The 27,914-nt window shown below is 39.8% G+C and overlaps 1 protein-coding gene across 3 annotated transcripts; it reads right to left on the minus strand.

Annotated features, from left to right (window-relative positions):
- Positions 1 to 2,009: 2,009 nt before the first annotated feature.
- LOC131367796 (cytochrome P450 2M1-like) lies at positions 2,010 to 26,120 on the minus strand. 3 transcript variants are annotated; one of them, XR_009206963.1, is made up of 10 exons: positions 25,763 to 26,102; positions 24,546 to 24,708; positions 24,293 to 24,442; positions 23,906 to 24,066; positions 22,492 to 22,671; positions 21,966 to 22,107; positions 21,561 to 21,748; positions 16,314 to 21,441; positions 16,085 to 16,147; positions 15,865 to 15,995 (listed from the first exon to the last, which is right to left on the minus strand). XR_009206963.1 is itself a non-coding variant. In XM_058413304.1 (9 exons), the coding sequence occupies exons 1-9, from the start codon at positions 25,958 to 25,960 to the stop codon at positions 2,460 to 2,462; spliced, it is 1,509 nt and encodes a 502-aa protein (XP_058269287.1). In that variant the 5' UTR covers positions 25,961 to 26,120; the 3' UTR covers positions 2,010 to 2,459. The 3 variants fall into 3 exon arrangements, 2 of the variants coding, with proteins under 2 accessions (XP_058269287.1, XP_058269286.1); XM_058413304.1 differs by lacking the exons at positions 15,865 to 15,995; positions 16,085 to 16,147 and adding an exon at positions 2,010 to 2,644 and having other exon boundaries at positions 21,300 to 21,441; positions 25,763 to 26,120; XM_058413303.1 differs by lacking the exons at positions 21,561 to 21,748; positions 21,966 to 22,107; positions 22,492 to 22,671; ... (2 more) ...; positions 24,546 to 24,708; positions 25,763 to 26,102 and adding an exon at positions 10,434 to 15,765 and having other exon boundaries at positions 16,314 to 21,205.
- Positions 26,121 to 27,914: the final 1,794 nt, after the last annotated feature.

Here is a 27,914-nt window from a genome sequence, read left to right on the forward strand (position 1 = left end):
AAGTACTTCACATTTATATTTCAAGATGAACCTATTCAATGTGTTTTAGGGTAGATTTTTTTTTCTTTAAATAAAGATTTGGCGATTGAGTACAAAAAAAAAAAATGCATGGGGCAGGTGATTAGGCACTTTTTTCCACTGATGTCATTTGATACACCAAGGACAACCATCTGCATTAAGTGTGGTTAGAGGTGTATTTAACAAATTCTATATTACTACATATGCTGTTATTTGGTACATGTCTCTCTTTTGATTAGCTATACTGGCAGCAGTATGTGTCAGGGGGTGATGATTATGACAGTTAAATTGCAACAGCTTCTTTACAACCGACTACGCCACCTAGGGTATAAACGGAGACCCCAGAAACTCCCTATACCAAAATAAATTCGTTATCAAGGTATGGAACACCACCCGACAAAAACTCATACACAATTCTTTATTACAATCAAGGGATACAGGAAAGAATAAAAAAGAACCAGGGTGCAAAGTCCACGCTCAGTAGCAGTCCAGAGTTAAAACAGTCTCAGCTGGGCATCAGAAATCACAGCCACCGTCCTTTTACCCTCCGTTCTCCCATAAAGGCCATGGGAATGGTGATGCTGGAAAATAAGAACACACTGCCAGCATCCAACGTAATAGTCTCACCGCACTTCATATCCACACAGATTTGCAGCCTACTCAATAACACTAGTATGCCCTAAAAAATGAAATTCGGCCGATCTAAAATCACTTATTTAAGAAAATCATCCAATCTGCTTGTGGACGCGTTTTCTTCCCGAGGGAAATCGAAATCAATCGTACTCACAGCGTGACCGGATAGCAGCCCCGCTATCCAGTCTGGTGTGGTCATGCACAGAAGAATCCCGTCAGTGCTCGCCCTCATCTCGCAACACCCGCAGTAGACTCCCGCAAACATCCGTCCACCCATCACGCGTGTTGCTCGCCCACAGGGCTCCGCGAACCGATAACCCTTCCGGCATTACTCACAACGTTACACCTTCACACAGCCATAGGCCACCACGCTGCATACAGAGCACTCCTTACTGGAAACGCTGGCACAGAATCTCAATCTCTACTTCTACTTCTGCTCACACTGTAATACCCTTCACACCTGTCCCCAAGCACAGCTGCTCTTTTATAGAAAAGAGCTCTAATCCGTCGTCCAGTCTCATCTTTAGTCCAATTAATTTAATTGAGCATGTGGCTTGGAATACTGCCTACAAACAGGAAAAGAAAATACACAGCAACCCACACAAAAGCAAAACATATATATATATATATATATATATATATATATATATATATATATATATGTACTTGTTTTCTCTTCAAAATTCCATACTCTCATAATATCATTATTAACAGAACGAATCTGTGAGTAGTCTAATGGAAATTTATTTTGATAATATGTTTTATATTTTAATGTTTTTGTCACTGATTTTTAAATATTTTATCACAAAAATAAAAGTAGAAAATGTAACTCAATTAATGACCATTAATCATTTGTACTGGAAAAAGCATGACTTAACTTCAGCCACAAAAAAAAAAATCTTTACATTTAGCTGCTGTCTGTGTTTGTGCACCAAAATGCATACACAGGTGTCCTGGCTGATCTCCAGTTCTAGCAACAGTTAAGACCATAGAGTTGAAGAAAATATTCAACAGATTTAGCAACATTTACTTGATTTATGAAAGCTCATTATTTGTAAAAGAACAAGAGAAACAGTTTCACGTTTAAGGAGAATGTACAAAATAATGAGCAGCAAGCTAGCCAGCTACTGACAGGCTTTCAGTGAGTGAGGTTTCTTCAGGATGTATTTCCCCTAGCAGATCAAAAATATACAAAACATTTGACCATATGGTGTCTGAAATGTTGCTTATAGAACAATCATACTGAGATACAACAATCATACTGAATAATTAAAAATAAAAAGAAGGATAAAGAAGGAAAGAAAAGTTTTATATATATATATATATATATATATATATACTGTATATCATTATATATATATGCATAAGAAGATGGCAAGCGTTCAAATTTAAATTTAATAGAAGTCTAGTACAATGGTAATATTTGGCTGCATGAATAGTCCTAGTTGTAAATATCACATTTATCACATAATTTGATTCAGTTTTATATGGTTTCCACCTTCATTTGTCAGTTATATTTCAGAGCTCTGAATACTAATGTGTTTTTTCAGTATTAAATTCTCACTATGCATGTTTAACTGCACTTGTTGCAGACTTTTAAAAATAGATACAAGAGAATATATCAAAGATGATTATAAACATTTTAGCCTAGATTCTCATTAGTACACTTTGTCATTATGTCAAGGATGTCAAATAAAAAGAAAGCAATGTCTATAGAGGCTACAGAAACAGTTATTTTTTTGTTTATTCTCGTAGCTGTATAATAGAAAGAAAACTGAATAATTAGGTTGCCATCCACAAAAAACTGCTTATGTTCTGTGCACAGCATAACACTCATAGAAACGAGGTAGACGGCCAAAGCTGCAGTTTGTAGGAGTGGTGTCGATCTCTTCTGGTGGTTGAGTGGCCCTGAAGGTAAAGCGCTGGAGGAGAGAGGTGAAAATAATAAACAGTTCCACTCGGGCCAGAGCTTCACCCAAGCAGGCCCGCTTCCCTGTGCAAAACAGACAGAAGAGAGGCATGAATGTTACAAAGAACAGATTATTCCTAATAATGATGTTTGATGTAAACATTAACTGAACCTCTTCACCTGTATGATTTTATGCAGTACACTGTTGTCATGTGGCAGCCTTATTCAATAATTGCACGAATGAAAATAAGTCACACATTAAGTGCTATATTTATTTTTCTGGCTTTATACTTTTCTAATATCTAAGTGCCCCCTCAGGCAAATCCACAGCTACCTGCATGGGCTTTTATCATAGACTCAGCACCGGTTTCTACACAACAAAGGCCTCTGAATGCATCACTCTGTGTGCAGATGTAGATTTGTGCCAGGTAATAAAGCAGCACCATGATACTGAGTATTGTGAGTATTTATTCAAGAATTAGAAAATGAAGAGTTTATTTGCAAAGACAGATAACTCAGTTTTTACTCCTTTTCAGAATTCATGTTTTTTATTGTGCATTCCAAGTAAGATCAATCAAACTGGAGTTGGGTTGTTTTGATTAAGTAATAATAACTCATAAAAATACAGGTAACTTACAAAATTAATGTTCATTGAAAGTATGTTTTTTTTATTTATTAAAAGTGAGTGAATGAGTGTATGAGAACGCGCCCCAGAGTTTTGTGTTTTTGTTCAGTGGACCTCTGACTCTCGTTTCATTATTTTATTAATCCAAATGTGTTTAGGCAAACCTGATAGAGAGAGAATTATGGCGTATATTTCATCAAAACCGAGTTTGACAGGTCTGACAGCCAATCAGAATCGTCTACGTCACATTGTCCCGCCCCTTTTAACCAATCAGAATCGTTTGTCACAATGTCCCGCCCCTTTTCAACCAATCCGAAAAACGTATCCGCCACATTATCCCGCCTCCTTCTCAACCAATCAGAAAAACGTATCCGTCACAATATCCCGCCCCACTTTCATCCGATGAGGTTGTTTGATGGTGTGGGGTACATATTCCCTTAGTCATCAGAATCTTAATCACACACACACACACACACATACACACGTACACAAACCCCCCTGTACGTGACACACCTACGTACATAAACATATGAACAAGAATGTTTCTACTGATAAAACATAGACGTTATAAGTTTATCTCCTGAACGTTACGTATTCCATAGCACCCCACAATCACCCACACACATACAACCCCTTAACCCTTACCTTGACACACACACACACACGCGTGCACAAACCCAATGTTTATAAAAATAAAGTTTAATTTGTTTTAGTCTATTGATTATTTGAAATTATTATTTTAAAATGTTTTATAAATCGTTGGGTCTCCCTGAACATGACACACACACACACACACACACACATACACGTGCACAAACCGTCAGTACGTGACACACCTACATACATAAGCACGTGTTTTCTACTGATATGACATTGAATAAGTTTATGTCCAGAATATTCCTTTAGTCATCAGAATCTTAATCACACACACACACACACACACGTGCACAAACCGTCAGTACATGACACACCCATTTTCTCCCCCTTGAAATACTTTATGTTTCCACATACAGAATATCGTAGATTCATTGAGCGCAACTATGACTATTTGTCCTGGTGCACCTAAAAAACAGAAATCTACTATTGGTAGGTTTTCAGACATCATAGAATGTGAAAATGTTCAATACTGGACATTATCAGAAGACTGCACAGTCGGTTTTTATTTCAATGTAGATTCAGTAGACGTAACGCTTTTCAAGCTATCGGTACCAGGGCGGATTCACTGGAGTAATGCCACGGAGATGGTGACTTTTGACCTGAGTGACTGGGTCAAGTTTCGTAAATGGTGTAAAGACTTTGACTACATCATTCGGATGGATTTCTTTTCACCGATGGCCTACAAACGGAAATGGAAAAACTACGCATCTCCGCATCTGACATACCGCATCAGAGCAACAAATTTCTCCAAGAATCAAGTCTCACTACATATTTCTACCACTGCTAAGGCCAAAGCCTACACATCTGAAGACGGAGAGATCTGTGAAGTGAGGTTTGAACGTGCCAGCTGGCATGATCTAGATCAGTACTTTAATCAAATCAGCAGATCATTCGAAAAAGTGGTGAGAATCAAAGAAATGGAAGCATTACGTGTAAAACTAGAGGATCTTTTCTGATTCAATAGTCTTTCAAGACTGAACAGAAACCACACCTTCTACTGATTCCACCCCTAACGCTGTATATATGACCCCTGGCTAAATTTTCTGTTGTAAAAACGTCTGACCATCTGAGAACGAAATGTCTCAAGAATTCAACCCCTTCTTCTACACCCCGTTTGCTCCCGACGGTGATGATGATGCATCCTGTTCTGGTTGTAAAGATGATGATGAAAACATGGCTGATTCCTTAGGAAAAAGAAATCTAACCTATCTGTCTACGAACGACGAAGCTGACGGGTGTATTTCTACCACTGTTCTGGCTATCATCCGCGCTGTGGTGGGTGAACTGCTGGACAGGATCATCGACAACTCCCACAGATTGATGAAAAAACTGTTTAAACCTTGGTTGAAATACGCTGTGGCTAAAGGGCTGAAAATGTGCGGTGTCAAAAAAACTCAATCCTTAGAAAAAATTCAAGGTATCGCAGAAGCTACCATATGCGACTGGAAAGATGAACCCTCCATCAAATCAGTTCTGAGTGAGGCTAAAGAGAAAACGAAGGAACTCTGCAGCGAACAGGTGTATGAAGATGTTGTGGATTACTGGACCTTTCACACGTCTCTGGAACCCCAAGACCCCCCTCATACCTGGGAAACCTCAAAGCGTGCCACGTCGGTTCTGACTCCGAGGAAAAGATCTAAAGACTGAGATCATCACCATTTGATATCGATGAACAACATCCTGGTTATTTTCACTAACCCCATCTTTGATTATTTTGGTTTTAGTCTATTGGATATTTGAAATTGTTATTATTTTAAAAAATGTTTATTTTGTTTTTAGTCTATTGATTATTTGAAATTATTATTTAAAAATGTTTATTTTGTTTTTAGTCTACTGGTTATTTGAAATTATTATTTTAAAAATGTTTTATAAAATAAAGTTTAATTTGTTTTAGTCTATTGATTATTTGATATTATTATTTTAAAAAAATGTTTATTTTGTTTTTAGTCTACTGGTTATTTGAAATTATTATTTTAAAAATGTTTTATAAAATAAAGTTTAATTTGTTTTTAATCATCTGATTATTTGAAATGTTTACGTAACTATAACCACGTGATGTGTCTTTTTAAATAAAAACAATAATCTATAATCTTGTTTGATCATTATTGTTCTGACGCTTCAAAATGAGTAAACGTCTATTGAAAAACATATATTATATACCATCTGACCCCGGATCATATGGTGGTGTTGAGAGTTTGCAAAGAGCTGTCGTTGAGAAAACGGGTAAAAGACTTAATGATGTAGAGATAAAAAATAGGTTAGCTGAGCAGGATGCTTACACTCTTCATAAACCGGTGTCTACAAAGTTTAAAAGAAATACTGTTTTCGTGAAACACATCGATGAACAATGGCAAGCTGATTTAGTAGATATGAGTAACCTGTCAGACATTAATGACAATGTGAAATTTTTGATAACGTGTATAGATATTTTATCCAAATATGCTTGGGTGCGTGTGTTACGAAACAAGACTGCTGATGAAGTAACTAAAGCTTTTGAGTCCATTCTAAAGGAATGTAGAACCCCTAAGAAACTACAAACTGATCAAGGGAAGGAGTTTTTTAACAAGAAGTTTCAGAATTTAATGAAAAAACACGACATTATTCATTTCGCCACGGGTACAGGGCAAAAAGCAGCGGTGTGTGAGAGGTTTAACAGAACACTAAAGACCAAAATGTGGAGATATTTTACCACTTTTAACACGAGGAAATACACAGACGTTGTACAAGATCTGGTTCATGGTTACAACCACAATTATCATTCCAGCATCAGAATGAAACCGGCCGAGGTCAACGAAGCCAATTCTTTCACGGTATTTAAAACTCTTTACGGGTTATGCTCATCGAAAATGAAGAAAATAGAGAAAATAAAATTCAAATATAAAATAGGTGACGTAGTTAGAATTTCCAGATCAAAAGGACAGTTTGAAAAAGGATATGAACAAAATTTTACGGATGAATATTTTACAGTTTCTGAATGGATACCGAGAGATCCCCCGGTATATAAACTGCAAGATTGTGACGGGGAAAAAATTGATGGGACATTTTATGAGCCTGAGATACAAAAGATTATTATTGGAAAAGACAAGACGTTCAAAATTGAGAAAATCCTGTCAGAAAAGACTCTAAACCGGAAAAAGGTATGTCTGGTGAAATGGCTTAATTGGCCCCGGAAATTCAATTCCTGGATTCCGGCTGAAGCAGTAGTGAACATCACACGATAGAATTTAAAGATCACGACACGAACACAACTTCTAACTATATTCATTAAGTCATGGATGAGTGCGGATTCTTTGTGACTCTTCCGAGCAACGCGTCTACAGACATTTACCCTGATAATAAGATCTCACACTACACTACTAAACTAGCCAAACCAACTGATCTGAAAGGAGACTGGGAAGTCTCACTCGCGGAGGTTCAATATGTTCATAGTTGGCACTCAGTAACCCAGAAAGAATGTCGATTTCATGTGGTTCTGATGAACGGATCAAAGAAAATAAAATACTACGTCTGTCACATCACTAAAGCGTATTACGAAAGTATTGAAAACCTGGTTAGTGAAATCAACCAAACGATGAGAAACCATAATATCGACATGGTGTTATCCTATAACCCTATAAAAAATAAATTACGTATGGTATGCCGATTATCGTACATATTCAGCGCTAACGGAAACCTGGCCTATATGCTGGGTCTACCCCCAGATGGTGTGTTAACATTTGAAGCTCCGGAAGCACCCAATCCTGTTGATATTCGTGCTGGTTTTTACACCATGTATGTGTATAGTGACGTCATAGAGTATCAAAGAGTCGGTGACAGCTTTGCCCCATTACTGAGATGCGTACAAATAACGGGGGAAAAAATAAAATAGTTAGTATAGTGTATGATAAGCAACACTACACACGTGTAACTAAGAACCACATTACAGATATCGTGATCGAAGTCAAATCGGATCAGAACAAGCATATACCGTTTAGTTACGGAAAGTTCATAGTTAAACTACACTTCAGACCTGCTAGACACTCATTCCGTCTGTGAAAATGTTAGATAGTGGTTATGCTGACCCGCATGGATATGTGAATTACTACGTCAATCAGGCAGGAAATGGACTCCCTGGTTTTCAAGGCGCCCCTGTCATGTATGGGGCGGGTCTAGGAGGTCTGTTTAAAGGGCTTTTTAGGATGGCTATTCCGTTCCTCAAGAGGGGGGTATCTATAGCAAAACCTCATTTAAAAACAGCAGCCAAGGGTATTGTAAGCGATGTAGTGACCAACATTATGAACAAGACGCAAACTCAGAATCAGGAGGGGTCAGGTCTCGCGATGCATTCACGTAAAAAATCTAAAAGACCCCCAGGGCAACGACACACGGTTCCGAATAAAAGACATAGAGTAACTAACATCAAAATCAGTGTGAAAAAGACCAAGCAGAGAGACAAGAAGCACCCCCCCATCTCCCGCAAAAGAAAGCAGCTGAACATTTTCTAACACCATGGCTTTCTTACACAGTCTATCCACAGTGTGTACAAAGTCCGAGCTGGATATTTTCACATTACCTTATACACAGACTAGTATTGAAAAGTACACTTACGTCGAAATACCACCGCTTTCTGCTCTGACGGACAATGGGCCCTTGGAGTTCTTCGTGGCCGGAAACGGTGAAGATTACCTCGATTTGAATAACACGTTCCTACACCTCGCTTGTAAAATCACCAACACTGATGGGACCAACATAGACGACGATGCTAAGGTGGGGGTTGTAAATTACCCCATAGCTTCCATGTTTTCACAAGTCGACGTCATGCTTGGGGACCGACTTATTTCACAATCAAGCAGTACTTATGCTTACCGCGCTGCATTTGAATGTCTGCTCAATTATGGTAAAGAAACGTTGGAATCACAATTTTGCACAGGATTATTCTATAAGGACACCGCTGGACATATGGACGCCACTGACCCCGAGGGGCGAAATGAGGGTCTTAAGCGAAGGGGTCGATTCACCGTTGAAAGCAACACGTTTGATCTGATCGGACACATTCACTCGGATATATTTTTTCAAGATAAACTGTTGTTGAATGGTGTGGATTTAAGAATTAAAATGGTTCGTAGTAAAGACGAATTTTGTTTGATGAAGGAAGGCAACGGAAGTTTCACTCTAAAAATTATCAACGCAGCCCTGTTTGTCAAGAAAGTTACCGTTTCTCCACCTATAAGAATAGGTCACGCGAGAGCTCTTGGCACAGCCACAGCTAAGTATCCGATCGAGAGAGTTTGTATGAAAACCTTTAGCTTACCAGCGGGGAGTCGCCATTGTTCTCAAGAAAACGTCTTCCTCGGACCTTTACCTAAAAGTTTAATTTTCGGATTAGTAGACAACGACGCCTTCAGCGGGGCGTTCAATAAAAACCCTTTTAATTTTAAACATTACGATACAGAGTTTGTGGCTCTGTACGTGGACGGAACTCAATACCCTGCAAAACCGTTTCAACCTGATTTTCGATCCGGTAATGTGGTTCGTGAATTCTACTCTTTAATTCAAGCATCGGGAAAGCAACTAAAGGATCAACCGTTGGCTATAAACAGAGAAGAGTATTCGAACGGATATACTTTATTTGCATTTAACCTCAACCCCGACGATGATTGTGGTCAACATTTGTCATTAATAAAGTCGGGGAACATGCGACTGGAACTCAGATTTCGCGTCCCCCTACCGAGAACAGTGAATCTCATCGTCTAGACCAGTTTTGACAGTATCCTTGAAATAAACAACCGGAGAAACGTGCTCATCGATTACCAGTAACTCATGGATACCGAGGAACTAACAACTGTTATGAGAAGTTGCTGTGAGATAGATAAAATATTTCGAGGTGTGATGGCCTGTGATGAGCTACCTGTGAGTACTATTAAAAATTTTCCGGCGCTATTTATTGTTAATACACATCCGAGAAATATGCCTGGAGAACACTGGTTGGCTTTGTGTCTTAATGATGAAACCTCCGGAGAGTTTTTTGACTCGTACGGACACCCGCCGGACTATGAACTCTTTCCTGAATCTATTCACTACTTTTTGAGTAAGAACTGCCGCGAAATAAAATATAACCCTATACAGGTTCAAGACTTTACTTCAGTTTGTTGTGGACAACACTGTGTATTTTTTCTATGCCACAGAGCTAAAGGTTTTTCTTTTAACCGTATTATGTCTAAGTATAGTGATGATTTAAAACATAACGATAACGCTGTCGTGTCTTTTGTTAAAAAATATACCCTAGAGCAAATAAAGAAAGGCACACATATAGATGTGTGCAGTGTGTTAACTCTTTAGAATTGTTTCATTCACGCGCGTAGTAAAGTATTTAATCACGAAGCACCACACGATATTTCTTCATGATTGTTATTTTTATTGAAATAAAGTATTTAATCACGATGTATCACAATATTTTTTATGATTGTTATTGAAATAAAATGTTACAAATTACATTTAAACAAACATAGTACCTCAAAAGTCATTTCAAAAATCAATCCATTCAGAGGGGGGGAGAATTGGGGAATTAAAAACAGGGGACAAGGAACTGTAGACTGAACACAACCGGGGTTTCTTGCGGAAACACCCCAGACCGTAGTCTAAAGTCTTCTGGCGTATTAGCTTTTAAATCGACAAATAAATAACCGTAAGGTTTAATTGTAGCATCGTGAAAACTTTCCAGAAAATATTTGCTATTATCTGGATACATTTGCCGAGCTAGTATGCTGATTTGTAATTTATCTCTAGGATTTTTAAAAAGAATCATATAATTTGTGTTTAAGTTAATGGTTCTACTACTTTTTCCTTGAAAAAACAAATTCTGTACCAGATAGACAACACTTAGATTTCTGTGGTGTGTGTATTTTGTGAATGCCTTCTCTACTTCCTCGTTTTTACTGGCAGACTCCATTAAATCATCTATCACCAACAAGTTTGTCTTGTTAGTAGGTAAAAGTTCATCATCACACAATGAATCGGGTATTCCTTGAAGAAATTTTATGTTTATTTTGGTCATCAACTCATCATACAATGGTTGCCAACAAGAATAAATCCACATGATATTTTCAGGTACTTTTGACAACACTTCTTTACTGTTTTCCAGCAAAAGTTTGATAAAAAAAGATTTACCGCTATTACTTGGTCCACACACAATACATGAAAATGGCATTTGCAATCTCGCATCAAAAGTAGTCACATTCATGTTATCCATGGCTAGTGGTCAGGTTGACAGAATCAATCAAAATGATCTTTTTATTATACATACATAGAACTCTCATAAGTGAGAGTTGTAATTTCAGGTAATAAAACAAATGATCTTTTTATTATACATATATACAATCATAAGCACGAACAATCTTAATAACCGTAAGGGAGAGTTGTAAAATCAGGTTATAAAACACGTTTGTCATACACAACTCTGAATCTTTTTATTTGTGTTTGATTTCTCAAATGAAAACCCTTTTTATCTCGAATGATTTGTTTGTGCAATGTTGTAAGATGACCGATTTTATCAGGATTCTTCACTCGATCATCCACCAGCTCAGTAAGCGATTTCAAATTGACAACTTTTGAATTGGAGTAATTTAAAGTGATGCCTTTTGCTTTCATAGATGTTTTTCCGTTTTTAGTTTTATACCCATAGGTTTTAGGACCAGCACTGACAAACTCGACAATATGATCACCATCCTCTAGCTCGCTGGTAAGACCCCCCAAATAATCGCTCAATGGAGGCATCCAATCACCTTCACTGCTTTTAAAAATGACGCTGTCTGTGTCTGTGTATAAACAACGCTGTTTTAAACGATCCAACAGATCATACAGTTCTAGTCTCGCATATGCTGTAGTGAAAAAATTCCGATGAATACGTTAGCATTACCTGGTTTTGGGGAAGTGCCAAACCTCAAACACTTTCAAAATTTTGTACCCCTTTTCAATGGCCTTAGCTATTTCGACAGGTGCCCAAGTTCCGATAAGAGCTCGGTCTTGATCTGAATGGCGACACTGCTTTTGCAGTTGTTGCTCACAGCATGTTTTACACAGAGGGAAAAGAAGTTTGCTTCTTACCCTGTAAGGAAGAACAGGAGACCACAGACCTCTAGGCGGTAATACTTTAGCTCTGATTATCCCAAAATAATTCTCTAGAGGTTCAAAGTCACGGTAAATGATGACTGGGTGACCGATTGGGTAGGTTTTTGTCTTATTCACGTAGGGATAAAGAGAAGTGAAATCATAATAATCTATTCTCTCTCCTGCTTTTACTGTGTAATGTAAATGCAATGCGTTGGTTCTACCGCCGTAAAGGGCGTCTCGGGGGTTTATGCGCTCTGGAAAGTCAAACTCTTTTAGAAAGTTTACCACGTTGTTATCACATTTCTTCATTTCACTCCACTCATGCTCCCAAATTGTTGTGACATGTAAATTGCGTACCTCTTGCAAATACTTCTCCAATGTTTTTTGACGGACATCCCCGTAGCTAAAGTTGGCGTTAAGGGGGAAAGGGGCCGTTGAGGGATAACACTTTTCACACCCATGATAAAAACAGCCGAGAAACTCGAATGCCTTTCGCATCTGACCCACTTCACAATACCCATCAACAGAATAAAGGCCAAATGTTGCTTCACCTTCGTTCAGAGCGTGTTGAATGGGGAGGTTTTGTGTGGTGGAAATGTATTCAAGCCACTGAATGGATGGTGTTGAGAAAGATTTCTGGTTATTGATGTAATTATCTAGTAGTGGGATAGCTAGTGTGTGTTCATCGAGAAATAATGTCCGGAAGATTTTCAAGCATACAGATGCGATTGTTATACATTTAAAGGGATCAACTTCTGTACTTTCTAGAATTTCATTTCTGAAAGCTAAACATGTCCCCTGTCTCAGAATGTCTTAAATTATTAAAGACTTTGTCAGTCACGGTCGCGTACCACATAAAAAAAATCCTCCCTGTCCTTAGGCATCATGCTATCCACACCGTAAAGCTCGGGCTCAGGATATGGACCTATGTAGTCTTGGTGTTCTTTTGTGTTCCAGAAATGCGGAAAATAACCTTTCTTTTTTTCTGAGAACCCCATGGCTTTAGGAAGATTACTTAACTTCATGGGTGAGAAAGACAGACTATCGATGTATCTCTGTCGAAAATCTGTATCAGAAAAACACAGAATTTTTCCACCTTGTGCAATGATATCAGGGGCGATTCCTTCTTTCACTAAATGATTCAACAAAATGTATGAATCGAACCCTCTAGGGTTATGCGCTATAAATGTGTACCCTCTGTACTTTTTACGACGGAAAGCCTTAAAAAATGCTGCAACACACCCCTCCCCTTCAAACGCCCACGACATACCACGACAATTCATGCAACATATTAAATTAGCAGTATGAGTTCCGGTTTCCTGTGTAGTCTCGAAATCATAAAAGATGTGTCTCATATTCTGCTTTTCTTTCCTTAACGGCTGTATATAACAGAAATGCGATATTTCTGAATCCACTTTTTCACCACAGAGATCACAACGGCTCTCTAAGCACGCATGATCTCTCCGGTTAAAGGGGTTCCGATACTCTACGACATTACGCATGCTGCAATAGAACCCTGTTTCACACAGAGAGTATACACCTCTTTCTGACCGGCGTTTTACTTTATGTATGTCGAAACAACGTTTTGACTTACACAACCTCAAACAATCAGGACATTTAATTATACTCTGTCTATGATTGTAGCATTCTACATCACGACAAATGTTACAGCTAAACTCACACTTGTGAGCTCTGGCATTCTCATACCCTGAATGACAGAAACGACAGACATAACTACGCCCCAAAAGTCCTGTAATGCTTTTAACACCGTAATAATGATTGTCATGTAAGAACAAGTAAATTGTTTTTTTATGGGGGGTTCTGCTGGTTTGAAAGAAAGAGTAGCCGGCTTTGTTGTCAGAACGGTGTATGATTACAATTTTACACTTCAGATGCTTCTCAAATTTAGATACATCAGCAGATGTGACAGCTGTGTTTTCAGTTAATCCTACATCACGGAGGATTTGCCTAGCGATTTTTTCAGTTTGAAGGTCATTATTTTGAGGGTTCAAAAGTTGTGTAACACACAGTGTAAAACACATGTATTTATTATGAAATATATACAGATGTCTCATCTTCTTCTGTATAGCTTCCGAAGTGAATAATGTACTAATCTTCCTTCTATATGAACCACCACGAGGTGGTCGAACTATTTGGATTACTATTTCGAGTGTGTCATCTGAAAAAATTTCACGTTTACTTTGAATAGAATTTTCAAGCATGGTCAGAAAAGACTGTAAATCAACAGACCCATTAACTAGATGAATACGTGAAGAAACGTCGATCGTATCACCTCTAATTTCAACCGTTACTATGTCCTTTGGTGAAATCATTTCATTAGCCACTTCTATCAGACTGTTTAAGATTTCTAAAACATAATTATAAAAATCCGCAAAGCTGTCTACAGCTGCGATCGATGAAAAATGTACTCTTCTCCTAATTTCAGTATTATTGAATCGGTCGCGATTAATTATTCTAATATTAGGATCAATCCCGTTACCAGCTTGCACGTTTTCTACGTTAGGAGGGGGTATGTTCTCGACGTTACCAGCTTGCACGTTTTCCACGTTAGGAGGGGCTATGTTCTCGACGTTATCTGTTCGCATGTTTTCTACATTAGGAGGGGCTAGGTTCTCGTCATTATCTAATTGCATGCTTTCAACACTAGGGGGTTGTATGTTAACACCGCCAGATATTCGCACGTCAATACAGCTTTGGGGGTTTATGTTCTCAGTGTCAGCTGTTTGCACGTCTTCTACATTAGGAGACTGATCATTTACTGTTTCAGTCCTGTGTTCATTTACAGTTTGAATGTTTTGTGAAGCAACGGTATCGAAAAAGTTTACAAAACCCTCATTTAACATAACGAGGCTTTGGTTAAGATCATGAAACAGATCATGTGGAGATAACGGTGTATGATTATGTTCGATTTCTGAAGTAGGGACCTCGTTGATGTTTTGATCTGTGGCTAAAGCCAAACTGTCATTTAATTGATTAACCGCATCTAATAACTCAGGATTCAAGGGGGTAGAGTAACCTTGTTCATTTAGACTATTCTGTAATGCTAGCAGACTCTGGTTAAGTTCACTGAATATGTCGTGTTGAGTATGTGGTGTAATTGATACATTATGATCTGAATTATGATTGGAATGCTCTAATTGGGTATTAACCGGCTCAGGACTTCTTAGACTAACATTCAACTGGTTAACAGCATCTATTAATGAGGGATTCGACTGTGTAGAGTAACCTTGTTCATTTAGACTATTCTGTAATGCTAACAGAGTCTGGTTAAGTTCACTGATTATGTCACGTTGTTGTGTCTCGGGTGTAATGATGTCACTATAATCTGTAATAGGGGTCTGTCTAACAAGCTGCTGTGATGGTCCTAAACTCTCGTTTAACCGGTCGATAGCGTCTGTTAAATAGGGGTTCAGAGTTGTGCATGAGTTGTGATGTGACAAACTACTAGAAAAAGTTTCATCAAAACCGAAATCACAAGACGGTAGATTATTTTCACCACGTATTTTCTTAGCCCCTGAAGACTGTGTGAGATTCACCCGCTTCTGCGCCATGTCTAATGTGAAATCTTTTTATCAACTCTATATTCACAGCATCACAGCTATTCAGACAATCAAGAGTATCATATAATGATTGAAGATGTTCAATACCTGAAGTGTAATAAACAGACGTTCAAAGCTTCCAAATTTTTCGTCTCTTAGTCGAAAGAATCCATTCAATGTGATGAAACACTCCTCAGGATATGTAGCCGCTTGATCGACGTTATTTTCTCCCCCGTCGAAAACGTGACCTATGTCTTCTTCTTCTTCTCCTTGTTCTTCATCAGCAAATAATAAAAGTATAGGGTAAGCTTTTACAATCCTTGAACGGGGTGGCTACATTCTTTAGAATATTCACATTTTATGTAATGACTTACCCGTAATTCGAGGAATTGGCTTAGGTCACGGATGTGGCCCAAGCGGCAGGCTGCCCCCAAATTGTTGTGACATGTAAATTACGTTGATGTTTTAAAACACTCGCCATCTGAAATAATCACTTCGCTGTTATCTAAGACATCATAGGAAAAAGTTTCTATTAGTATCCCGAGTTATACATTTCATCTTAAATCAGTGTTCTGTGAGACATAATGAAAATACCTATTGCTGATTGATCTCGATTTCCTAGACACTACTGCCAGATATGTATAGCCCGAACTTGTTCTGTAATTAAATGTATCAAATTAAACTTTATATATCTGTTTCCATCTATAAGTAAATAGAACAAGATATTCTTTCTAATTACATTATTCTAATATTACTAATGACATTCAATCTAATACACGTAAATGAAATGATTCAAGTTAGTGAAAATGTGATAAGTTCTCACCTGCAGAAAGGTCCGTGATCTCTAAAATGATAGATTGGAGAGCGTAGAAGTTCTGTACCCTCTGTCAGATCCTCTAAGTTGTGAATCCACTTGGGGGACCCAACGCTGACTAAAGGAATATTCTGGACATAAACTTATTCAATATGTCATATCATATGTACCCCACCCCATCAAACATCCTCATCGGATGAAAGTGGGGCAGGATATTGTGACGGATACGTTTTTCTGATTGGTTGAGAAGGAGGCGGGATAATGTGGCGGATACGTTTTTCGGATTGGTTGAAAAGGGGCGGGACAATGTGACATGAACAATTCTGATTGGTTGAAAGGGGCGGGACAATGTGACGTGGACGATTCTGATTGGCTGTCAGACCTGTCAAAATCGGTTTTGATGAAATACACGCCATAATTCTCTCTCTCCCGATATGGAAGCTCAGTTACACACGAAATACAGAAAGCTTTCCTTTCACCACTGTAATGTGCTGCTTTAGCAATGTTCCGTCAAAAAATTTCAGTTTTTTTCCTTTTACGCCCTGAAGAATATATCACAGGTTCATCAAGTCCGTCAAAATTATCCATACTTGAACACTTAGTCTGGTTCAGTGAAACTCCTCTCATCAAGTGTGTCTTTCCGAAGTGACTAGCAGCCTGGTCAGCTGAACTGAATACTGCGCGCTGACTCGCTAAAATGGACTTACCAGTTTTTGCTCACAAACGACACGGGTGCTTGTCGGCTTTTGCAGTAAACGTGAACTTGTGATGCGTTTAAAGTGGGCAATACTGGCTTTATAACCTTGTGCAATGCCTACATACACACATGGACAAAATTGTTGGCCACCATCCATTAAAAAAAGAAAAACCCACAATGTTCACTGACAACTTGAAACTGACAAAGGTAATATATAAAAATTTACTGAAACTTGACGTATGAAAATCAGACATTGCATTTGAATTGTGGTTCAACAGAACGATTTACAAAAACAAGTTAATGAAACAGGCCTAGACAAAAATGATGGTTCCCCTAGAAATGAAAATAATTTGACCATAGGGACATATTAAACTAATTATGTGTCCTGTAATTAGCATCACAGGTGTCTTCAACTTGTAATAAGTCAGTCTGCCTATTTAAACAGTGAAAAGTAGTCACTGTAATGTTTGGTATCATGGTGTGCCCCACACTGAACATGGAGCACAGGAAGCTAAGGAGGGAGTTGTCTCAGGAAATTAGAAGGAAAATTATAGATAAGCATGTTGAAGGTAAAGGCTATAAGACCATCTCCGAGCAGCTTGATGTTCCTGTGACTACACTTGCACATATTCAGAAGTTTAAGGTCAATGGGACTGTGGACAACCTCCTTGGACATGGCCGAAAAGGAAAATAGATGACAAATTGAAGAGACAGATGATACAAATGGTAACCAGAGAGATTAGAGGTCAAGGTACATCAGTGTCAGATTGCGCCATCCGTCACTGTTTGAGCCAAAGTGGAAGACTCTACTGTTGAAAGCAAATCATAAAAAAGTGAGACTGGAATTTGGAAAAATGCATATTGACAAGCCACAAAGCTTCTGGGAGAATGTCCTTTGGACAGATGAGACAAATCTACAACAGGTTACATAAGTAACCCTGTTCCCTGAGAAGGGAACGAGATGCTGCGTTATGACTGACACTATGGGAACACTTTGTCGAGGATGTGTGTCTGAAGCTCCCTGTGCACACACGCCAATTCATTGGCTCAGATAGGACACGTGACGGAGGAATGCGCGCCAGCATGTCCATATAAGGGCATCTACATAACATTCATTCAGCTTTCCTTTGTCGGAAGGAAGTGCAAAAGGACGCCACACAATGGTCAAACCTGACAAAGGTGTGCAGACAGGACAGCACAAATCTTCTGGAGGGGAACACCCCTAGCCAGGGCATTGGATGAGGAGACACCCCTAGTAGAGTGAGTCCTGACCCCTAGAGGCAAAGCAATACCATGTGCCTCGTAGGCCAGAGTAATGTCCTTTACCACCCAGTGTGCCAAGCTCTGCTTGGAGACCAGATTAACCTTGTTCCAGCTCCCAAAGCAGACAAACAAGGATGGAGACTTACGCCACGAGGTGGAGCAGTGGACATAAGTCTAAAGGGCTCTGACTGGGCAGAGCAAGTGCAGCCTCTCCTGTTACACCAAGTCATGGGGCAGAAGGCAGAAGGCCTGCAGTATGACTGGACGACCAGGCATCCTGGACACCTTTGGGACATCCAGCCCTGGGGTGAAAGATAGCCTTGGACATGCCAGGGGCAAACTCCAGGCAGGCAGGTACGACTGATAGAGCCTGCAGATCCCCTACCCGTCTAAGGGAGGCCAAGGCTAAAAGCCTAGAACCATACTAAGCATAGGCTAGAGCCATATTAAGGGTCAGAAAATTCTCTGAGGCTGACTCCATGAGCTCAAGGGGGTTTCCAGCAACCCGTCCAGGACCACTGAGAGGTTTCAGAAGGGGAGGTGCAGTCTGCAGGAAGGCCTCAGCTGCCTGGCACCCCGCAGAAAGCGAGAGACCAGAGGGTGCCTACCTAGGGAGGCCCCAAGGACAAGGTTCGCAGCAATGGCGGCCACATACACCTTTACGGTAGAGGGGGACAGGCCCTAAGAAAGAGAAGACTGTAGGAAACCCAGCACTGTGCAGTGCACTAGGTCCTGCTCGCACTGAGCACACCAGAGACTAAAAAGTCTCCACTTAAGAGCATAAAGCTTCCTAGTGGAGGGAGCCCTAGCATTCAGCAGAGTCTCCACAACCTGTGATGAGAGGCCTGCCTCTAGGAACTGGTCCCCCTCAGGGGCCAGACCCAGAGCTTACACATCCCTGGGCGGGGGTGGAGAATCACCCCTCATGCCTCAGAGAGGAGATCTTTCCTGATGGGAATCTTCCAAGGAGCGGTGTCTAGGAGGGAGACAAGGTCTGTGAAACAAACTCGAGCGGGCCAGAGGGTAGCCACTAGAATAAGGTGTACCCCATCGTGGTGCACTCTGGCTAGGACTTGTTGGAGCAGAGCAGGATCTGCTGCACCAATGTTTAGAGAGGGCGCAAATACAGTCCACCCTGATGGTTGATATAAGCAGCCACTGTGGTGCTGTCTGTGTGTACCAGCACAAGGAAGCCCATGAGGTGTGGGAGAAGGTGTTTCAGAGCTAGAAACACAGCCCTCATCTCCAGGCAATTTATGTGCCATGAGAGTTGAGGGCCTTCCCAAAGACCCTAGGCAGGGCAGCCATCCAAGACTGCACCCCAGCCCAAAAGTGAGGCGTCCATCGAAAGAGTCCTGAGATGGTGACACGCCCCTAGAGTGGGACCCAAGGCCAGAAACCAGGGTCTTGTCCACATTAGTAGGGTACAGCGTAAGCCCGCAGCGTATAACCCTGATGGCGTTGAGGGGATGCCTGTGAGGATGGAAGCCCGCACCTCTGAGCCAGAACTGGAACGGACTCATGTGAAGCAGACCCAAAGGAATCACGTTGGCTGCAGCTGCCATGAGGCTGAGGACTCTCTGCGCCTCGGTGACAGAGAGGTTTCGGTCTAGCCAAACAACAATTACTACTGACAGTATGGAAGTCACCCGAGCAGTTATATAGACATGCCCGCATCGTGGTGGAATCCCAAATCACCCCCAAGAAGGTGGTTATCTGATATGGAGAAAGCACAAACTTTTCTGGGTTGATCCTGAGGCCTACAGACCTCATAGGGCAAGTACTGCATCCCGGTGACTGCCATGGCCTTGGAGTGGGCCAGGATAAGCCAGTCATCCAGGTAATTGAGTACACGGACAGCTAGACCAAGAGGACAAACCTGATACTGGTAAGCTTCGCCACCGAAAGCAAACCAGAGGAACTTCCTGTGTTCTGGCCTATATGAAAATAGGCATCCTTGAGGTCTATCATCACAAACAAGTCCTCAGATCTGATCTGTGATGCAATCAGTTTTGTAGTGAGCATCTTGAACTTGAACTTCTTTAGGGCAGAGTTCAGAGCTCGCAGGTCCAAAACTGGAAGCAGCCCCCTGTCTCTCTTGGGTACAACAAAATACCAGCTGTAAAAGTCTGAATCCCGATCTGGAAGGGGAACATGCTCTATGGCCCCTTTTCTCAGAAGGGAGAGAAGTCCCTCTTGGAGGAACAAAGTTTGGTGTGTGCCTGAAATTGAGGGGGATGGGTGGCAAACTGGATCCTGTACCCTTTCTTTATGGTATCTAGGTCCCACTGAGAGACACCTGGCAGAAGTTTCCATGCTGCCAGGTTCTCTGAGAGAGGTGTCAAACTCATGTTGTCCCCCCTGGTGTCTTGAAACAGTGTACTGGCATGTACAGACTGGGGGGATGGATTTATAAAGGAAACGGGTGCAAGAGTGGGTCGTACCAAGCCCCAAAACACCAGAGGTGGTGGGGTAGAGGGTAGGGAAAGCCCCACTAAGGAGGGTGCTCCCAGGAACCCTAGCCCATGGACATCAGGATTCCTTCATGGCCTGCCTGGCTGAGATGACCAATCTCAGGTCAGGTCTCACCTGACAGGCCTGAGCCCGTGCCCACTGGCCGGCCTCCCTAGATTTTGGTAGGGGGCACAGGCTGCCACACTACCCTTTCTCTCTGCCCTGTCAAGAAGTCAGAAAACGGTTGTCTAGCTTTGAACAGATGACGATAGCTTCCTGCTCCGGCCAATTTAAATGTAATTATTTCGAGAAGCTCCTCGAATGCCACTGGCTGTGGTGGCAAATTGACGGAGGAATTCCCTTCATCACCCATGTCAAATTCCTCAGAACCCAACACTCTTTGAACTTGTACTCTTTGAATTGAAACTAGTGCTATGAAGCTCCCAAAAGGCACCTCTTTCAGCACTCCATGTGGACCCCATAATTTCATATTTGGAATAAAAGCAGTAGGCCTATAAAAATCACAGAACAGCAGTGACAGTCATGATCATTTCTAGGGATCATCCTAGATTTTAGCTTACCCATTCCAAATACAACAAATGCATCACTTTTTTTGAATCGTCCCTTTTCATCCAGAAAGTTCTCTGGATCAAAATTGTCAGGGTTTTTCCATAGCTTAGGGTCAGAAAGCACAGAAGACAGCAAAGGAAGAACCATGGTTCCCTGAAGAGAAAAACACACAACCTTCAGCAGGGAAAGTGGGCAAGTTTAAGTTAAAAATATTGCGCAATAAAATATGCATATAAAGCTTTAAAGGTCTGATTGTGCATATGTTTAGGTACCTTGGGTATGAGATAGTTCCTATACTCAGTGTCATATAACATTTTATGTGGAACAGCAGTGGGAGCAAGATCCATGGAGCGCTGAACTTCGTGAATGACTGCATCTGTATATGGCATGTTCTGTCTGTCATCAATAGAAGGGCATCGGTCTTGCCCAACCATTTTATCAATCTCCTTCTGGACTCGTGCTATTCAAGAGGATGGGTATAACACAGAATATGTATCAGATATCTACATATTAAAGAATACACAGCACTAATTCTGTTACTGGAACATCAAACTGTAAATGCATTCCATAACCAATACTGGCTGCTCTGCCAGTAATGCTTTATTCCACAAGTAATGCCTTTTTGGGTAATAAGGCTTCACAGAAATGTGCCATGTGATGTCAATCTCATCCCTTACCTTGAATATCTGGGTGCTTCATCATTAGCAGCAGGCTTTGTCTGATTGTAGAAGACGTAGTCTCAGTGCCAGCACTAAACATGGCCCATGTTGTGCACAATAAGTTATTGAAGGTAAATTCTGTATTAGGGTTATGCTTCTCCTGCAAAAGATACTTATTATTAGTTTTTAGCTTTATCTGCTTACTGGGAAAGAAACATGCTGCTCTCTGGAATATGTCTGGAATCTGAGAGTCTTTCTATTCTTATTCAGTAGATTATAATGACTGTAGCTGTAAAGGTGGACTGATTCTAAAGTAGGCTTAGCCATCACCATGGAGCGTTAGTAAGGACACTGAGGAAGTAGCTTGAGTTTAGTGATTCTGTGAGAAAGAAGTGAGTCCACATATATATATGTATATATAATTGTAGTGTTTTCTGCCAACCACAGGATAGCTAGTGCTTAATAATTATGTGACAAAGTTATTATAGCTATACATATACAATATACAATAACAAAACAAATACCATGCAAAGTGGGATTTTACCTCTTCCATTTGTAAAAGAAAAGCCTCAATAAAATCTTTAGGGGGTGAAGAAGGATCCAGTGTCTTCATCCGTGCCTCTGCTTCAAGCTTAAATAAACCTTTGGCCTTTTCCACTTCTGACAACATGTCATGGAGACGTCCAGGGAAAAGGCCCACAATTTTGGGAAAAATATTATAGGCCTTTAAGGGGAAAAACAGTATTGATAAAAAGAAAGAGATAGGGAGATATGTTACATAAACTGTGCATTAAAGGAAGTTCTGCAGGAGCATGGAGTCACATGGAGTCACAGTCCTATCACCAGCAGGAGATGCTCTATCCGAACTGGCAGATCAACACTCCAGCTGTCACCTGAAATACTAATCATCATCTATATGAAAGACTGTCAAAAAAACTCATAAATTTTTGTTACTTTCATGCATTTGTCTTCATGCCAGTCACCCTTAGAAATTCTGTACATTTGTTATGCTTATTTATGCCTTTAATTAAAGTTTACATTTGCTGTCAAAGATTAAACCAGGATACAATCCCACCTAACACTCAATGCTCTAGAGAAATAGGCTGAATAAGATAAAGCAGTTTATGTAAAAAAATTAATGAATGAAACAGTGTTAGATTTTTTTGCTGAATAATAAATTATTTAGTGTTTTCTTAATATGGCAATTAAACTGCTAGTTTATACAATGAATATAAAAAGTCTACATCCTATATTTTCAATGTCAATTTAAGACTGAAAAAGTTTTAACATTATTTATTTTGGATTAATTTTCTTACATCGCAAAACAATGTCATTTTAATAGGTGTGTGTAGACATTTTATATCCACTGAATATTGAGACAATTTCAGGTGCAGGTGCACCAATCAGCAAACAGTTTCAACAATCACTTTGCACAGTTAAATACAGTTAAGAACAGGCAGAAAGTCTGGTATTTATGACAAGGGGAAACTTGTCATGGTAATTCCAGCTTTGGCATGTCACTCTCAAGTCATCCCAATCCATGCCTTTTTCATAACAATCTGTGTAATCTCTAGAGACTGTTGTGTAAAAATCCCAGGAGAGCAGTTTCTGAAATACTCAAACCAGCTCATCTGGTACCAAAACTCAGGCCACAGTAAAAGTCACAGAGGTTACACTTTTTCTTCATTCTGATGTGTGATGTGAACATTAACTGAGACTCATAATGCACCTTTATCTGCATGATTTTATGCTTTACACTGTTGCCACATGATTGGCTGATTGGATATCTGCATAAATGAGCAGGTGTATAGGTGTTCTAGTTAAAGTAGATAGTGTGTGTATATCCCATCATATAAATCTACATCAGTATATTTATTTCAGCACCTTATGCATGTTATTTAATGTGTTATTTAAAATGCATTTAAAGAATGAATATTAGAAAAAAATAGATGCAGTACCTGTCCAAGTGGACTATTGAGAACATTAAAGTAGTCATCAACAGCCCCAAGCATAAGATTTAACTGTGGGTCATCTGATTCAAATCTCTGTCCAAATATGATTGAGCAGATCACATTGCACACTGCTTTATTTATTATGATTCCTGGATTGAAAGCTGAGTCTGCAAGAAAAAGTAGGATCCGGTCAGTTACTGTTTGCAGTAATCATTCCCTTATCCAAATGTATGTACTGGGTGAATTGGTATAAGAATGAAGGCTGTGTTTAGAGTTGAGTTAAAGCTTGCATTAAGGAATTATCAAGAATATGGACATTGCTCAAAGATGAACTTTTTGCTCAAAAAAAAAATAGATGGGATTCTGCATAAATCTGAGAGCAATCAGCAATACCTCCAAATGTACTAAAACTTTGCACAAGACAGCTGGCCTCCTCCTTCACCTTGTCCTCGATGGTGTGTCGACCCATCCCAAAGTTCTTGAGGGTTAACAGAGTGAACCGCCGAAGCTGCTTCCATCTTTCCCCACTGCTGACCAAAACACCTGCAGTGCAAGAAATACTGTGACCACCAAGAGTAAAAATGTAAACAAATAAATAAACAAATTTAAAAAAAAAGTTTAAAATCATGTATATAAATGAACTTACCATATCCATTAGTGATCTTCATTATGAGAGGGTAGTTTGCCCTGCCACTAAACTCATTGCCCATACCAATCATTGTTTCTTTCAGGGCTCGGTATCCAGAGATCACCACAACAGGTGTGTTGGCAAACCAAAGGGTGAAAATAGATCCATGTTTTTTACTGAGCTGATAAAGAGAAATTAAAAATGAAAAAATATTCAAATGTATTAATCTGGAGCTGTTAATGATTAATGTTGTGTATAATCAGTACCCTTAAGTCTGATAGAAAAACAGAAAGCTATCAGTTATATCCATAAAAGAAAAGCCTGCACCAACATAATACAACTGCAAACAATACTATGCTATACTTTCTTTGCCCAAAGGTTTTTGTATTCAATTGTACAGAATGTCTTTGCATGGTGTATCTTTACAATGTACCTTTACTGTAACAAAAGGGGGCAAACATGTTCCAGCATGACGATGTTCTTGTATACAGAGCCTGCCCCACAAAGACATGGTGTACCAACACCTTTAACTGTATATTGTATTCCTTAGACCATTTGTGACATTTTTTTTTTTGCAGTGTGGCAGCGTGCATTATCCTGCTGAAAGATCCCACTGCCATTAGGGAATAGCTACTGTTCCCATGAAGAAGTGTACTTTGTCTGCAGTAATGTTGTACGTGCATAGTTTGTGTCGAGATAACATCCAAATGAATGCCATGAATACCTTTACTGTAGCAAAAGGGGCAAACGTTCTAGCATGACAATGTCCTTGTATACAGAGCCTGCCCCACAAAGACATGGTGTACCAAGGATGGAATGCAAGGACTTGCACAGACTTGTGACCTGCACAGAGCCCTGGTCTCAACACCATTGAACACCTGACCTTACTAATGTTAATGTGGCTGAATGAAAAAATTCCCACAGCAAAACTCTATAATCTAGTATAATCTTACCAGAGAGTAAGAGTAAGGCTGTTATAACAGCAAAGGGGGACTAAATCTTTAATTAGTTGTTTCTAAAAGCACATGGATGTTATGGTCAGATGTCCACAAAATGTTAGCCATATAAAATAGCTCATAGTATTTAAATATTTACTGAACTATTATTTATGAACTGAATTACTAAGTTAGTAGAATGAAGCCTAAAAGCACCAACTTTATTACTGAAAGTCATTTTCTGAAAAAAAGAGTGGCAAAAATAATTTTAAAAAATTATTTAAGTGATTAGTTACTTACCTCAAGGTAATAGTTGTACGGTTCCTTTACATAAACCTGAAAGAAATTCCCAAACACAGGTGCAGGAGCTGGACCTGGAGGCAGCCGTCCAAACTTACACTGATATTCTTTACTGAGACTTTTCCAAATAAAAAAGAAAACAGCAGCAGCAATTAATAAAGGCCAAAAGTTTGTCTGTAAAGCAAACAATACATCCATTATACGGGTTTAACAAATGCAGTGCAGCGGAATTGTGTTTACTGCAGGACAAATTCAAATATTCTGTAACTCAGTACAACTATTTGACTCTGTTTTATATTTCATTGAGGCGGGCCGTTACACAAAAGGGCAGTAGTGTTCCTCCTTTTTTACTGTCAATCACTCCAACTATTTATTTTCCTGTTCCTTGCAAAGTAAAACAAAGTAGACAATGACACTGTTGCTCCAGCATGCAGGAAATATATCCATGTGCAGAGGAACTGCATTTAGACATATTTAGGCTCTTTACATTTTTTAGGCTATAGAAAATTGCTTTTTAAAATTATTAAGTCTTTCGAAAGTGAAAAAGTCCATTCCCTCTTATCTAAGGAGAAATTAAAGATTGTAATAGACCATATTCACAACCACATTAACATTAGTTACAAAACTAGCAGGGTTTATTATCATTTAAATATACAGGTAAATGGTTATAACAGGGATGATGTAGTATTTAAAAAGGCCCTCTGTTGTTAGATGTCTATTATATCAAAACAAACAAATATCTTACTATATCATTACAATATATTCTTGTGGCACTGATTCACTCCCCCCCCCACAAGTAATGGCAAGGCTAGGGGCCAGCAATGCCTATTTTTTTCTAATATTAAACACCATCATCATAAGCGTGCTAGCAATGTCCACTGACATTGAGATGGATCACAGCTATTATCTCACAGGAACAATAATCCACAAATTAACACCAGAACGATAAAGTACTTCACATTTATATTTCAAGATGAACCTATTCAATGTGTTTTAGGGTAGATTTTTTTTTTCTTTAAATAAAGATTTGGCGATTGAGTACAAAAAAAAAAATGCATGGGTCAGGTGATTAGGCACTTTTTTCCACTGATGTCATTTGATACACCAAGGACAACCATCTGCATTAAGTGTGGTTAGAGGTGTATTTAACAAATTCTATATTACTACATATGCTGTTATTTGGTACATGTCTCTCTTTTGATTAGCTATACTGGCAGCAGTATGTGTCAGGGGGTGATGATTATGACAGTTAAATTGCAACAGCTTCTTTACAACCGACTACGCCACCTAGGGTATAAACGGAGACCCCAGAAACTCCCTATACCAAAATAAATTCGTTATCAAGGTATGGAACACCACCCGACAAAAACTCATACACAATTCTTTATTACAATCAAGGGATACAGGAAAGAATAAAAAAGAACCAGGGTGCAAAGTCCACGCTCAGTAGCAGTCCAGAGTTAAAACAGTCTCAGCTGGGCATCAGAAATCACAGCCACCGTCCTTTTACCCTCCGTTCTCCCATAAAGGCCATGGGAATGGTGATGCTGGAAAATAAGAACACACTGCCAGCATCCAACGTAATAGTCTCACCGCACTTCATATCCACACAGATTTGCAGCCTACTCAATAACACTAGTATGCCCTAAAAAATGAAATTCGGCCGATCTAAAATCACTTATTTAAGAAAATCATCCAATCTGCTTGTGGACGCGTTTTCTTCCCGAGGGAAATCGAAATCAATCGTACTCACAGCGTGACCGGATAGCAGCCCCGCTATCCAGTCTGGTGTGGTCATGCACAGAAGAATCCCGTCAGTGCTCGCCCTCATCTCGCAACACCCGCAGTAGACTCCCGCAAACATCCGTCCACCCATCACGCGTGTTGCTCGCCCACAGGGCTCCGCGAACCGATAACCCTTCCGGCATTACTCACAACGTTACACCTTCACACAGCCATAGGCCACCACGCTGCATACAGAGCACTCCTTACTGGAAACGCTGGCACAGAATCTCAATCTCTACTTCTACTTCTACTTCTGCTCACACTGTAATACCCTTCACACCTGTCCCCAAGCACAGCTGCTCTTTTATAGAAAAGAGCTCTAATCCGTCGTCCAGTCTCATCTTTAGTCCAATTAATTTAATTGAGC

Source organism: Hemibagrus wyckioides, linkage group LG17 (assembly GCF_019097595.1).
Source record: "Hemibagrus wyckioides isolate EC202008001 linkage group LG17, SWU_Hwy_1.0, whole genome shotgun sequence".
In the NCBI taxonomy this organism is placed as follows: Eukaryota; Metazoa; Chordata; class Actinopteri; order Siluriformes; family Bagridae; genus Hemibagrus; species Hemibagrus wyckioides.

Excerpts from the sequence above, each read along its gene's own strand:
- LOC131367796 (XM_058413303.1), bottom strand. The coding sequence starts at position 15,502 with ATGGCGCAGAAGCGGGTGAATCTCACACAGTCTTCAGGGGCTAAGAAA.